The sequence below is a fragment of the Bactrocera tryoni genome, chromosome 3 (assembly GCF_016617805.1).
Source record: "Bactrocera tryoni isolate S06 chromosome 3, CSIRO_BtryS06_freeze2, whole genome shotgun sequence".
NCBI lineage: Eukaryota > Metazoa > Arthropoda > Insecta > Diptera > Tephritidae > Bactrocera > Bactrocera tryoni.
In genome coordinates, this window is record NC_052501.1 from 20,065,250 (window position 1) to 20,079,814 (window position 14,565).

At 35.2% G+C, this 14,565-nt stretch overlaps 1 protein-coding gene across 5 annotated transcripts in view; it reads left to right on the forward strand.

Moving 5' to 3' along the window:
• LOC120770266 (loricrin) overlaps positions 1-14,565 on the forward strand; it is a 37,340-nt gene that overhangs the window by 9,738 nt on the left and 13,037 nt on the right. For 4 of the 5 annotated variants that reach the window (XM_040097576.1, XM_040097580.1, XM_040097578.1 and 1 more), the window contains exon 3: positions 12,876-13,426. In XM_040097576.1, coding sequence (XP_039953510.1) covers positions 13,031-13,426 — 396 coding nt within the window. In that variant the 5' untranslated portion in view covers positions 12,876-13,030. The remainder of the gene's footprint in view (positions 1-12,875; positions 13,427-14,565) is intronic. The other variant, XM_040097579.1, reaches the window with a different exon arrangement.

Sequence of the window (14,565 nt, forward strand, 5' to 3'; positions counted from 1 at the left end):
AGTCAAAAACAAACGGTTGTCAGTTCGTAATTTTCCCAACAAAACATTATTTTAAGTTACTCATACGCAGCGTCAAGCCATAGTATAAGTAGAATAAACACTTGGCTTTATGAATATCTTTATTAGCATTAAAAATATGAATTTTTAATTGTTTGAATAAAGTTTCAAAATATTCAGGTAAAACTTTAATTCATAATATTCAAAATTTCAAATTTCTTCAATATTAAATGCCTTCATTTAGTTTAGAAGTTAAAACAAAATTTATTAGCTCTTATTTCCGACCGAAATATCTAAGACCTTTCAATGATACGATCGCATTTATTCACGAAAAATGCACCATAGAGTTTCTTTAGTATAACTTTAACGTCACAATCGAATCAAACATAACTACCTCAACTATTTCTAAAGCTATTGGTTACAATGCACTTAAACCTCAAATCCAAATTCCATCAAAATTTTCAAAATGAACAAAAACTTACTTGAGCAACAAATTTCATTTGGCAAGACAATGGAAATTTTCAAGCAAAACATGCCAAATTCCTTTGGGAATGCGGAATTGCGATTGATGAGTGGCTGAAGCAAAGGAAATTTTCAAGAAGCAATTAACGCACATAACCATACGCTTGAAGCATAACGCCCACGAAGTTTAATCGAAATCGAAATCGAAAACATGTAGCAACTTTCTACAAGTGGCACACTTCAATTAGTCGGGGTGTTGGTGGAGAGTGTTAATGAACTGGCTGACGCAATTGAGCGACGAAAATTTGTATTTCAAGTTTAAATCACTTGTAAAGAAATTAATTGAGTGGCAAAGAGTGATATTCTCAGAAAATAAATATCCAGGATTAAAAGGAAATACTTACAAAAGCATTGTTATTATTTTGAATTAAACTTGAAAGGTGTTACCATTAAACATATATCTACAAAATTTTCTCAACTTGACTATATGTAGTACAAAAACGAGGAGCTTATGAAGGCAAGCGAAGTGCTCTCTAGCTGTCTGAAAAGACGAGGACATCTGTCTCGAAGTTTACGAGTCAAATGAGCAATTTCAACGTGTGAAAATTTTTCTAGCACTGGCTCGATTTTGAAGCTGCTAACAATAAAGCTAATTCCAAAAATATAAATAACTCTCATCAGAAAAGTATCAAGGTGCGGTACAGAAAAAACAAACGCTGTCTCCCGTGATAATTTTCTTCATTCTTTCGAGAAATTTTTTTATAATTGATGATATTCATATAAATATTATTCAGTTTTGGAATGATCAGATGGTGCATCTTCCATGGATACTCTTGGCCTTACAGAAGAGTCCTAAACCATCATGTTATAGTATATTTTGGTAAAGTTTTAAAGCACAACACACCGCTCACATTTTGTTTCCTCTTTGAAATGCGTAGTTTCCCTTTATGGGTTTCCATAAAAATCAAGATCGTAAACGGCTTTAAAAATTTTAAAATTTTCTCTTTCAAGAAAATTGGCAACGTTGTGAATTTTATGCTTTTGTTTCAAGTATCGGTACATATATTGATTGTACTGTTGTCAGATAAACTGATTGTCGTCATTTAATTTGACATAATGAAAACCGCGCATAAAAATGAGGATATATTCCATTTCATTTCATCGACCTTAATCTCGATATAAAAGTATTCGACATTTTTTTTCATCTTCATCGTCTTATTTCATCAGTTCATTTGGTTTCACTTATACTATTCAAAACAAAAAATCTCGTAATTTAACATTTCTACAAAGGAAATATATCTTAAAATTCCACTTCACGAGGTACTAGATATATGAGCTCTTTGAAGCTCATTACTATTTATTAACCACAGAGCAAGTCTTTAAGGTACATTTTTCTAAAATGGTACACATCTAAATTTGTTCAATGGTTGTTTGAAAAGACAAGGACAGCTGTCTCGATGATTACGGGAGAAATGAGCAGTTCCTATATGTGAATATTTGTATAGTTTTATAACTATATAACTAGATAATCAGCTAAAAATAGCTAGATAATTGGGGTCTAGAGTATACATAAGTTGCTTCCCTCATAATTTTTTCAGTTTCAGTTTTGGAGTTTTTAGATTCGTTCAGAGTCTTCCAGAAACTCTTTGCCCTTTAAGATTTAAAGAATAGCAAATTTTAAGATTGATTTAATGTTGTTTCTTCTTTCATATGCGTTGGTTTCGTTAAGGAGTTTCCACTATGTCAAATTTATTGACAGTCGATGTAAGGTCATTAAAACTACACTTCCAGGAAAATTGGCAACATTGTGCGAACGGTCAAGAATAGGTAGTTTAAGTATATACATTAAAATGATACTCTTGTCGGCTTAGCTGATTTCAGTCATTAAATTTGACGTATTATAAAAATACATTATTTGGCGTGTTAAGACAGTGGCATTTATTCTCATTTCGCGAGCTTAATCTCCATTTAATAATATTCTAATCTTTTTTTCTCCTTCGTAATCTTTTTTGGTCTGTTCATATGGTTTCATTTATATTATTGAAGCAACATCATTAAAATTTGTTTAGAGAATACGGTATGAAATAAAATTCCAAGCATTTTGCACAATCCACACAGTACCTACATTCTTCAATTAAGTCATTCAACAAAAGTTATTTCTACCTAAAAATATCGTGATATGCCTGTCCCAGTAAAAAAAAAAACTTTATTCTTTGTTTAACCAGTAATGAGTATTTCTCTACTCTGCCGTCCATCTGCAATTATTTTCCACACAAGCACAAATGTGCCTCTAAGCACACAATGTCCCACTTAAGACAGGTGGAGCAAAGTAGGTCAAATGATTGCATACCCGCCTAATTAGTAGCCAAGTTACAAGGTTCTATCACTCCAAAAGGAGCAACGTACACCCATTGGATGCTCTAGGCAATTTTTGCAAAGTAAGCTTGCGCTAAACGAAACTCACTTTAAAACTAGTTGACGAAACAAGTTGCTAGACGACAACATCATATTCCTGCACTTGCTCTTGCCGAGCTTTCATTTCAGTACTTCAAAAGCCTGTGTCCTTTACATAAATGTTGTCCATACCAAAAATAACTAGTAAAAAACCAGTTATATGCTACAACTATTCCAATCCATATTACATTGTTCAAATGCCCAATGAGCACTAAAGTTATGCGATCGTTTAAGTATGGCGCTCACGTTGCGACACCTCGACAGCCTAATGACATTTTACGGTGTTATTAAAAGGGAAACAGAGTGACCAGTCAGGAGAACGAACTATAGTAAAATTACGTGTGTATGTAGAGTTGTTAAAAGTTTATTTTACAAGCCAAAGCAACAATATCTGTCAAAAAGGTTATCACTACAACAAGAACAAAAAGTATTGAAATATGTTGGTGTGAAGTGAAGGGGCACAAAAATACGGGTACACATATACATACATACTTATATCATAATGAAAAAGTTTGTTATGCTTAAGTGGTAGTGTGTTGCCAGAAGTGAGAAAGTGCGGCAGTAATATTTTTTTTATGTTCAATATGACAAAACTTTAGTGCGTGCAAAGTTTCGACGCATTTCAAAGGATGATAAGTTAGCGCTTTTTCCACGTGGAACTTAACAATTTTATGTTGCTTTTGTCAAGTGGTTTTTTAGTTTGAAAGCAGTGAAGTATATTAGTTTTTACTCACGGTATATTAAAACGGATATATTATGAAACTTCTATGAATTTCCATAGACACTGTTCAACAATCGTAAAACTGATTTATATCAAATTTGAATCGCGTATACTAGTGTCGAATTTGGAACCAACCAAATAAACGATTAATTTAACAGTTAAGAAAAGGATTGTGATGTGGGTTCGATGTGAAGCCGTTTTAAAAAGTTTCTAAGTTAAGTCAAACTATAAATTATCTGCAGTTTTTATTTGGGAACATTGTTAATTAGCTCAATTAGGCGACTAATGGACGCAATTAAGCTACTAATTGAATCAATTAAGCTTTTGATTAACTATATTAAGCTATTAATTAGCTCAGTTACGCTAGCAGCTACTAATGCACTTAATTAAATTATTAATTTACTAAATTGTTTATAATGTATTATCTTTACACAAATTTACATACAAATGTATTAGGGAATATTATTCATTAACTCAATTAGGCTACTAATGGACTCAATTAAGCTACTAATTGACTCAGTTTAGCTTTTGATTGACTATATAAAGTTTTAATTGACTCAATAGACACACTTAAGCTAATGGACTCAATTAAGCCGCTAACTGTGTCAATTACGGATAAAATTTATAGTGGTGAACAATTTTCTTAGGTTAGTTGTGCCATCAAGTCTTTCCCTTGATTCCATATTTTTTGATTGACTATATTAAGGTATTAATTAACTAAGTTAAGCTATTAATTGACTCAATTAAGTCTAAAATTTATAGTGTCGAACAATTTCGTCAGGTTAGATGTGCCTTCTGGTCTTTCTTCTGATTACACATTTTGATACTTATTCATTGTATAACTCTTTGCACACAAATTGAAGGCGCTACCTAACTTTTGCGTTAATTTAAACACGAAAACAATTTGAATTAATCTGCAGTTTTTCTTTTCAAGCTATTTTTGGCCACATTTTCGTTTTACCACAAAAAAAATCACTTTTGACGCACAATAAATTAATTATTCATTTCTGCACTTTTATTCTTGGAAAGCTTGAAAGAGTTCACGCCAAAAAGAAACAATGTAGACCTGCCCTTTCTTTGTACTCGGTATATGCTGGTGTCAGGGTTAATGTAAATTAATGAGTTTCCGCATTTCTTGTTCTTTGTTAATTTGGCTATTTTGGTAGAAGGTAGACGTCTCAGTTTGGGAGTGTCTGTTACAATAACAAAACAAGTGGGCACAAATAACTAAAGCCAATGGGTGCTATATACAGATTTTACATATGTTTTCACACGTAAGGTACATGCATAGTATGTGTAAAATTATATCATATATTCTCAGTAAAGGAGAGTGTGGAGTGGCTAATTTGGTTTCAAGGGCCTTAAATAGAATTATTAGTCACAGGGGTGTTGCATAACTTGTCGGTAATGACTTATTGATTTGAATTGTAGGTTGCATTAGTTAAGCTAGTGATAAAGTGGCAATATAATGCTTGAATAATATTACCTTAAAGGAATCAAAATCAAACTCAAGAAGTTTATTGATTAGTTTGCTGATGGCTTTATAATAGAAAATGGTCAATAATTTTATAAATTTCACTGTTGTATATGCATATGTATGTTATACAACTTGTTGGCAAATTTTCGTAATAATCAAAGTATATGATCATGTGTAGGTAGCAAGCCAAACGTATGCACGGCCACTCCTTGGTTGTCATTGTATTGGTGCACTAACCCGATGGTAAGCTCCTGAGGTCAACTTGAACGATGTAATACACCGAACAACAATAAACAACCAAGTATCTTTCCACACGTTGGCAGATAAATTTATTGTTATACAAAGGTAATAGGTAAGGCTTGTTGACCATTGTGGAGGTGTAATTGAGTCAAATTATAAATTGGATATTTCAACCATTGAATAAATGCATAGAAATTGTAAAGGGCATCAATTTGTATTCACAATGTTACTTACAATACATTAATATTTATTTCTATATAATATATGTATGTGTGTAACAAAATGGTGCAGTAGTAACATAAAAAAATAATAAAATTGTGTGGGGAAAAGCATCTAGAAAATTGCTTCTTCATTTAATATTTTATTGTGGAAAAAATTAAAATAAAAGTATTTTGGAATAAAAGAGTTGTGATAGAAAATACATTTTGACGTCCCAACAGAATATTATTATTGCAATCATATTAAGTAAAATAGTATCAATCTCATCTCACCATCTCAACCGATTTATTTGCAAACAAATGTTCGATCAAATTCGTATTAAAATGGAGAGGAAAAATAATAAAAAAGATTTTATGAAGGGTTTCTGTTTATCTAAGTTCCTAGACTTCTTGCGATTCATCTTAGGACTAGGTCAGTAGTCATTCCCAGGCTTGCATGAAACCCAGTCATTCATTAGCAAATTAGTAGACTGCGAGTGATTTGGTTTATTTTGTTTCTTAAGTAATTAAGCTAATTATAATTATAAAAAAATAGTGGTTAGCTGTGATTTTCATATTTTTCCCGCTGTTATCCCTAACATTCCTTTTGTAAACCTGGATGGTAAATCTGGAAATATTGAAATTAGATATATAGAATTTGGCAGCATTAAATGGACGTGGAACTAGAAGACATTTCTTTATTCAACATTCGCAACATAAATTGTATTTTAAAATAATAAGTTGGCAAGTATTAAAAAGTTAATCATACGTAGTGTGGTACCAAACTCTGAACTGAATAATACATTATGTTGTCATGACCTTTCTTTCAATAAGTTACGATAAATAATAAGTGAGGAATATATTATCCTCTCCTCTCCTCTCCTCTCCTCTCCTCTCCTCTCCTCTCCTCTCCTCTCCTCTCCTCTCCTCTCCTCTCCTCTCCTCTCCTCTCCTCTCCTCTCCTCTCCTCTCCTCTCCTCTCCTCTCCTCTCCTCTCCTCTCCTCTCCTCTCCTCTCCTCTCCTCTCCTCTCCTCTCCTCTCCTCTCCTCTCCTCTCCTCTCCTCTCCTCTCCTCTCCTCTCCTCTCCTTGTTACCTACGACCTTCAATAGGTCCTTTCTCAACCTTCCTTAACTACGTCGACGACGTAAGACAATACGCCGACCAGACTTCGGAAGCCATAATTACCTTCGTGCACTTGAAGTCAAACCACCACGCATTGCAGACGACATACCAAATATATGTTCAGAATGCTACGATTTCCCACATGTCGCTGACCACCTCTTTACCCTACACATCATCCCTCTCCCTATGGTCCGACCTCGCCGAAATAGCGCGTTACCTGGACCTACGGTTGGATAACCTCGATGACAACTTATCTGATCCTTACCCCTATAATGGGGACTAGATAACCGTTACAACAACAGCAACGTTCTATGAATTTCATTCAGATAAATTACATATTGACTATTATTGTAGTTCGGAAACTTTTCTTAGGGAATGCATTGAACAGATTTTATCGTGTTTTTTGAGTTCATTATTATCAAAACGTGAAATTCACCGATTTTCTGTATTATGCCACTCAGATTGACCGATATTTTAATAAAAAAGTCAGTGATAGATACCAAATACCAAAAAATAAAGTTAGGTCAAAGTTAAAAATATTTAAATACAACTTTTCAACTGAAAAAAAATGGGATAATTTAATTAATTTTAAAACATTTAATTATAAATTAAAGCGTTCAATAGCCAATTGTTGCGAATAATCGCAACATAAAAATTGAAAACTTTGAATATTAAAAGCAAAAGACATGAATAATACATATTAACCAAATTACGAATCAGCTGAGAAAATTTATTTCATAGAAAATAAATAAAGTGTGTAGAAAACACGTTAAAAACCAGGCAAACACAAATAACTGGAAGCCAACTGTGTAAATAGAATAAGGCAATGATTTTTCAGCGATAACTTTAACGTTGTTTACTATTAAGAGTTAAGTGAATATTGCAGTGAAAAACAGAAACGTCTGTAACATAGTAAAAGCGCTCGCCCTCCTCTTCATACCCACTGCTTGGGCACAAAAACATAGCAAGCAAATCATAGTCAGTCGCTAGTCAGCTTTAGTTCAAGACAAAACAAGGCAAACGCATTAGAGAAAAAATATTCATTTAAAGTAACGCCGCAACACTTTGTCAAGCCCCAGATGGCTACCTGCTTGAAGGATGCGAGCAAGTACTAAGTGCCAGCATAAGAAAAAGCGCAAGAAAGAAAAAACAAAAATAAATGTAAAATAAGGCGAATATGTCGTTGGACTGGTTTGGGTTAAGGTAAACAATGTTGCGAGCAAGTATTTAAATTTACATTTGCCTTTAAACAAACATTGTTGCCATGCCATTAAACCACACATTGCTTTGTTGCCGTTAGACGCCATGGGCGAAGGAGTGCCCGACTGGATGAATTTAAGCAGTTGCAAAGTTCGCTTTATTTTGTTTACAATACTTTGCATTTCTGTGGGCCAGCGCCGAGTTCTTGAACCCCAACTTAACTGTACTCTCATATATAACTGTATAAGCATGAAAGTACGTTAAGCGCTGTAAAATCTCCGGCGTTACTTTTATGTAACAAAACAGCATACTTTTATGGCATTTTCATAACTCTTTACGCATGCAAAAGTGCTTGTAATTTTATTGGATTTTGTTTTTTACGTTTTCTTGTTTTCCTTTTTCACAGCTGCGAAGCAACAGGCGTGTAATAGAAGAAAAGATTTCTGCGCTGCTTGAGTGCGTTCAGTACCCTGGCATACATGTAGGCGCCGACAGGAGGTAGCCAAGTTATGCCGCCCACAATGCACACGTCGATTTTTATTTGAATGCATAAAGAGTGTTTATTCAAAAGACTTTTAACGGCAATATTTTATGATAATTTGCAGGCGTATGAAATTCTGAATGGAAATTTTGTGAAATTGCAAATTCTTATCAACAGATTTCTACTTTGGCATTCATTTATGTGTATGCTAATACCAGCTTTGGCTCATTCATTCGTGGGCTAATGAAATATGCACGCCGTGATTATAATAAACGGTTACCGAAATTTTCGGAGGAAATGGTAAATGAATTAATTACAATGATTACTTTGCTACGCATAATAATTTTGCTTTGCTTGGCTTTGATCCGTGAAGTGCGATAATACTTAAACAAGTCAAACTGTAGGAAATTTTGTAGATTTAATTACATTATTAGGCAAAACTGAGTTCTGTGGAAAAACAATAATTTTTTCCAATGGGCGTTCGAATAAAAATATACAAGAAAGAATGTTAACTTTGGGTGCACTGAAGCTCTAACACCCTCCAAAGACGTCTCTTTATGATACATAGCATATAATATAAATATTCTTTATCTTGATTTTGGCCAGTGAATTTGTACATGATATAGTAATCCGACAAATAAGCAATTTCTTCGAAAAAAATTCTTAGAATGGCTATTTATCCGCACGTATGATCGAACAAGCATATTCGGTTCAGGCATATCCACGCCATCTATCATATAATATCAGGCCAACTAAAATCGATGAAAACATTTCACTTTAGTATGTTATGATACAGTAGAAAATTGAAGCACACCAGAAATAAACACGACCCACTCCTATAGAACTGTTATTATCGAAACTATTAATGGTGCCATAACTAAAGAAACAATAATCGCAGAAATATCAAATTTAGCTACGTGTAACGAGCTCTCATGGAAACCTTTTCCTCATAAAATCAAGTATTATAGAAATTAAAAAGCTCCGTACATAACATTTTCATACTATCTGTATTGCACAGTTGCAAAAAGTATGAAATCAGAGCTACCACCACGCCTACTTTTTATATGCTGCCATTTTTAAACCCGTTAGCTTCTTTTATTTAAGAAACTATAATCAAAGAATTATAATTAGTAACAGAAATATGATTCTAAAAAAAGTCACAATCGATCCATAATTTCTTTCAACCTTGATATATTCGATATATGTATGTCATTTTCAGGAAATATTACAACACAATTTGAAGAAAATATTAAACTTAACAGGTCAATTGCAAGGTCCCCGGCCTACCATAGAAAAACACATTTTTTTCTATTATTTATTCAACATAGTTCCTTCATGGTCGATACAATTATTATAGCGATTCTCCAACTTTTCGGTATCATTTTTGGCCTCAGTTTCGAAGATCACCTCTTCATTTGACGAAAAATTCTTCACATCGTTTGAGATTTGAGAACAAAAAATAGTTTCTAGGAGCAAACTCTCGAGAACACGGTGAATGCGGAAACAATCCAAAGCTCAATTCATACATTTTTGTCTTCGTTTTCACTGACCTATAACTTGACTAAGCCAATGCAGGTAACTAAAACACCATTTTATACAAATGCGGTCGTTTTTTGGCGACTTCGTCCTTCAAACGGTTCAATAACGTCGCTAAATAATTCTATGAGCATCCCAAAATTCATACGCCTTAACCTTGTCCACCGACGGTTAGGGTTTTCCACGCTTTGAGCGGGTTCATCGTGTGCACTTCACTCGGAAGGCTGTCGATTGCATTTTGGTGTGAAATGATAAAGCCATGTTTCATCGATTATAAGATATCGATGTAAACTGATGTTAATGTGCTTGAACATCTCCAAACACTACTCCGAATAGTCAATTCGTCGTTGTTTTTGGTCAAAACTAAGTTCACGCGGCACCCACTTTGCACAAAGCTTTCCCAATATTCGTGAATGATATGATGATCACGTAGCAGAAAATAAGTTAGTATAACCCTTTAATTATTTTAATTAATTTCAAGTTACTTATAGTCCTGTTAGCGCTGCGATTGAAAAATAGTGACTTAGTTTTGAAAATCGATCGAGATCTTTTTGAAAACAAACACAGCTTTTAAGCCAAGGAAAAATACATTCAAGATCAAATTTCACCCGGACAGGTGTATATAAACAGTGGGCGCAAATCGAATCGATAATTTTTTTTTCTTCTTCTATGTTCTTGTGAATTGTAATCTTCTTATGTTAAATAGGATGTATTTGAGGATGTTTGTTTACGCCAAAGGTTTGTCTAACGATTTTTACCTTGGAAAATAATTTAAAGAATTTCCTTGGAATTTTGTGTTAACAATGGAATCGCGGCTACGAAGTCACCTGGAATTTGAGTCTACTTTATCACGTACACAAGTCGTAAAGTTATCGAAAGCTTGTTCTATACGAATCGTCCATTCACTGCTGTCAACGACGCTAACATCCAAAGAGTTAACGAAGCAGTGTTTGAAGATCGGAGTATTGACATTAGAGAGATAGCAGAGGATCTTAGCATTTCTTATTTCAATCATTTTGGTTATTGTTTTGGGTATAAAGTGTGTCAATGCTAGAGTCGTACCAAATGACCGAAATGTGGTGTCACGTTCTTCCATATTTCTGACTGACTGTTTGTCCAAATATTTATTATTTTTTTTTTGTACTTGCTTGTTCGGGGCAAATATGAACTTGAGTATAAAGGCACAACTAAGGAAATGCTATAACATTATTTATTTGTCTGCTTTGGTTTTGGTTATAGTGTAAGACGGCTAGAGAAATCTTTCCGTCAACGCTATTAAGCCGGCTACATTTTTAGCAGAGTCCGTGATTGCATCACAGTTATTTCCACAGTGAGCTTAAATACGAAACTCATACTCTATATCGTGACTCTCTCACAATTTTTTGAGACGCAAGATCAGTCCACAGTTTATTAATTATCTATAGTTTATATATCAGAAATTATCCATCTTTCAAAGTTCACGCTGTCATGTTTTCTTTTTATTCAGTATTGTTTGGTATTTCAACAAGGACGGGTTTACGCCGGAAAGACGTTTACAAATCGTTCAACTTTATTACGATTATTTCTTAAATTGAAAGCGTTCAATATACATCTTGTGCAAGAACTGAAGCCGCTCGATCTTCTCAAGCGACATCGCTTCGCACTATGGGCTCTTGAAAAGTTTTAAGAAGATCCGATGTTTTCGAAGCAATTTTTGTTCAGCGAAAAGACCTGTTTCTGTCTCAATGGGTATGTAAACAAGCAAAATTGCCGCATTTGAGACTAAGAGCAAACTGATGAAATTCAAGAGCTGCCATTTCATCCAGAAAAAACAACTGTTTGGTGATCGAATCATCGGTCTTCTGCAAAAATGATGCCGGTGAGAACGGAACCGCCAATGGCGACTGTTGTCGCGCCATTAAGCCCGTGATCTCGGCGATATTTGGTTTCAAAGACTGCTTCCCTCATATCGCGTCAGTCAATAGATTTATCGAGAAAACACTTTGGTGAGCAGATAATTTCAAGTTTTGGGCTCGTCGATTGGTCACCAAGATCGTGTAATATCACACCGTTCCTTTTTCCTGTGGAGATATGTAAAGGCTAAAGTCTATGCCGACAATTCCGCCTTGATTCAGGCCTTGGAACAAAACATCACGCTTGTCAATCGCCAGTTACCGGTCGAAATGCTCGAACAAGTCATGGAAAATTGGACTTAACGAATGGACCATCTGAGACGTAGTCGCGGCCAACATTTGAAAGAGATAATCTTCAAACATTAAATGCCAAATAATGTTCTTTCGAATGATGATAATAAAAGAGATAATCTTCAAACAATAAATGCCAAAGAATGTTCTTTCGAATGATATTAAACATTCCCCAATAAATTTGAAGTTTTTGTGTTTTTTTGAGGAACCTCAAAATAGATCCCCCTTTATATCGTTTCGAACTAATACGGCGGGTATGATTAAGAGTTTACAGAGAGTTTTTTTGATAACAAAGAATAACTGTACTCAGGAATGATTCCAATGTCAAGTCTTTTTAATACTAACAAGATAATTGTTTATAAATAAAAATTAGAATTTGGTTGAGCTAATATTTATAATAATTATTAATAATATCAGCATTTTCCACGGTTCATTGAATTCAATATATAAAATGTTTCTTTTGACAACATTTCGTTACGAATTTCAATTTATTGATAATCCGCTCCGCACTAAACATTATTGCATGTTTTTATGCCTGCTCACTCAGGCGCAAACGAAATATTTGTACACAACATGAACGCAAATCAAATTGAATTTTTGGAGAGTTTGGGTTGTTATATAACGGCATTAGTGCAATGTTATGTATTTTACACATTTTGCGCATAAGCTTCTTAATTTTTTATACGCACATAAAAGTGTATTAGTGTATACACACCAATGAAGTGAAATGAAATGAAATGAAAATAAATTTAAATTGTTTCCGCTCTTTTCTGCTTCTTCTTTTTATTGCATGTGGAACGCAGTAGCCCATATGGTAGCGGCGCAGCTAAAGCCGTCAGAGCGTCAGCGTGAATAGCCACATTCGCACATTTTCCAACACTTTACGGTGAACAGGTGCACACCGACACACGCACTCACCCACTCGCAGCGGTGAAACTACTTTACTCACAACAACGCTATGAAGTCCACCTTGATTTGGTTATTGCTGGCCGGTGTTGGCGCCGTACTGCTGTTGGGCGACACTGTCGACGCCTGGAATCGACAGTTCTTCAATCGCTACTCTCGCAGCTGGCTGCGCAACAACGCTGATGGGCCGATTGGTGGTGGCGGTGTAGCCGGCCTGGGCGGAAGTGCCGGCAATGCGCAGCAAATTGACGACTTTAATGCACTCTTCGGCCTCGGCAACGATATGAGCTTGCATGGCAATGGCGGCAGTGTGACCACCAATGGCGGCGGCGTGGGCGGCAATAGAGGTGCTGGTGGCGGCGTCAGTGGTGGTAGTGCAGGTGTTGGTTACGCCACCTACGGCGCGGGCTATGATGTGGACACAGGTGGTTTTGGTGGTCAACAACAGGTGAGTTGCATACTACAATTTCATTTTGTCATCAAAGCAACGAAATACACCGCAATATCCGGTGTAGGGTTAATGTGAAAAAAGCCGCTTGAAAGTGGAAATGTTGCAAACTTTTGCGCAGCGCAACGAAAGTAATTAAAGTGAGTTTTAAAAACTCTAATACAAAAGTTTCAGCAACCTCCCACTTTTTTTCGCAGTGCACCTTTCGCCACCAAACTTGTAAAGTGTTGCCATGGCTGGCTGTGTGGCAGCCAAGTGATGAGGTTAAAAAGTTGCTGGCACAAAAGTCTTGTAAGAACTTAAGTACAAAGGCAAATGGAAGTGAAAGAAATAACTAATTAAAAGAAAGGGGTTTGCTGAAAGGTGAGGTGCTGTAGCGTCTTTGATAAAATGAAAGCGGACACACGTTGTGGGAAGGAGCTGCATTTGAAAAGTGCTAATTGGCGATTTCAGCGTAAAAAATATATTTGTTGAATTAGTAGATTAGATGATATTAGTTACCTAAAATATAAACCGATATAAATCTGACCTACTTTTTACTATTCTTATTTTTTGAAAAAAAAAAAATTAAAATTTTTTGCAACAAGTTCTCACTACAATTTTTTGGATTAGAGTTCAATCGAAAAAAGTATCGATATTACTCATATATAACTTTGAAGTAGTCTTATCTATTGTATGGACAATACCAAGGCGGTGAACTGAATCTGCCGAAGAAAACTTGTCGCTGAGACTTAAATTTTAGATTAGGATTCAGTGCCAAATCAAATTCAGTGTCTAATCTGAAGAAACGGTGACTGCGGAAGCAATTCGAAGGCCAATCCATTGTTAGGTACAATCCCAGCCTTACAGCGTGGACGCCAATAGGGCAATAACCTGCTAAAAGCCCCATAACTAGAGTAGTCTGGCACCCATACCAGTCTTATCACAAAGCCACTTGATGCTAATGATAACGAGGTTAGGCACTTCTCGACCAACCTTGAACGCACTGTTAATAGAGTTCAGGGCTAGTATCGCTATGCTATCTGAATGGGTGGTCACTTCTCTGAAGAAGACTGCACTCCGGAGTAGTAAATCTACTGCTACCTTAATGAAACGATAGAGACATGTTTGATCCATTTTCACATATCGGCGCAAAAACT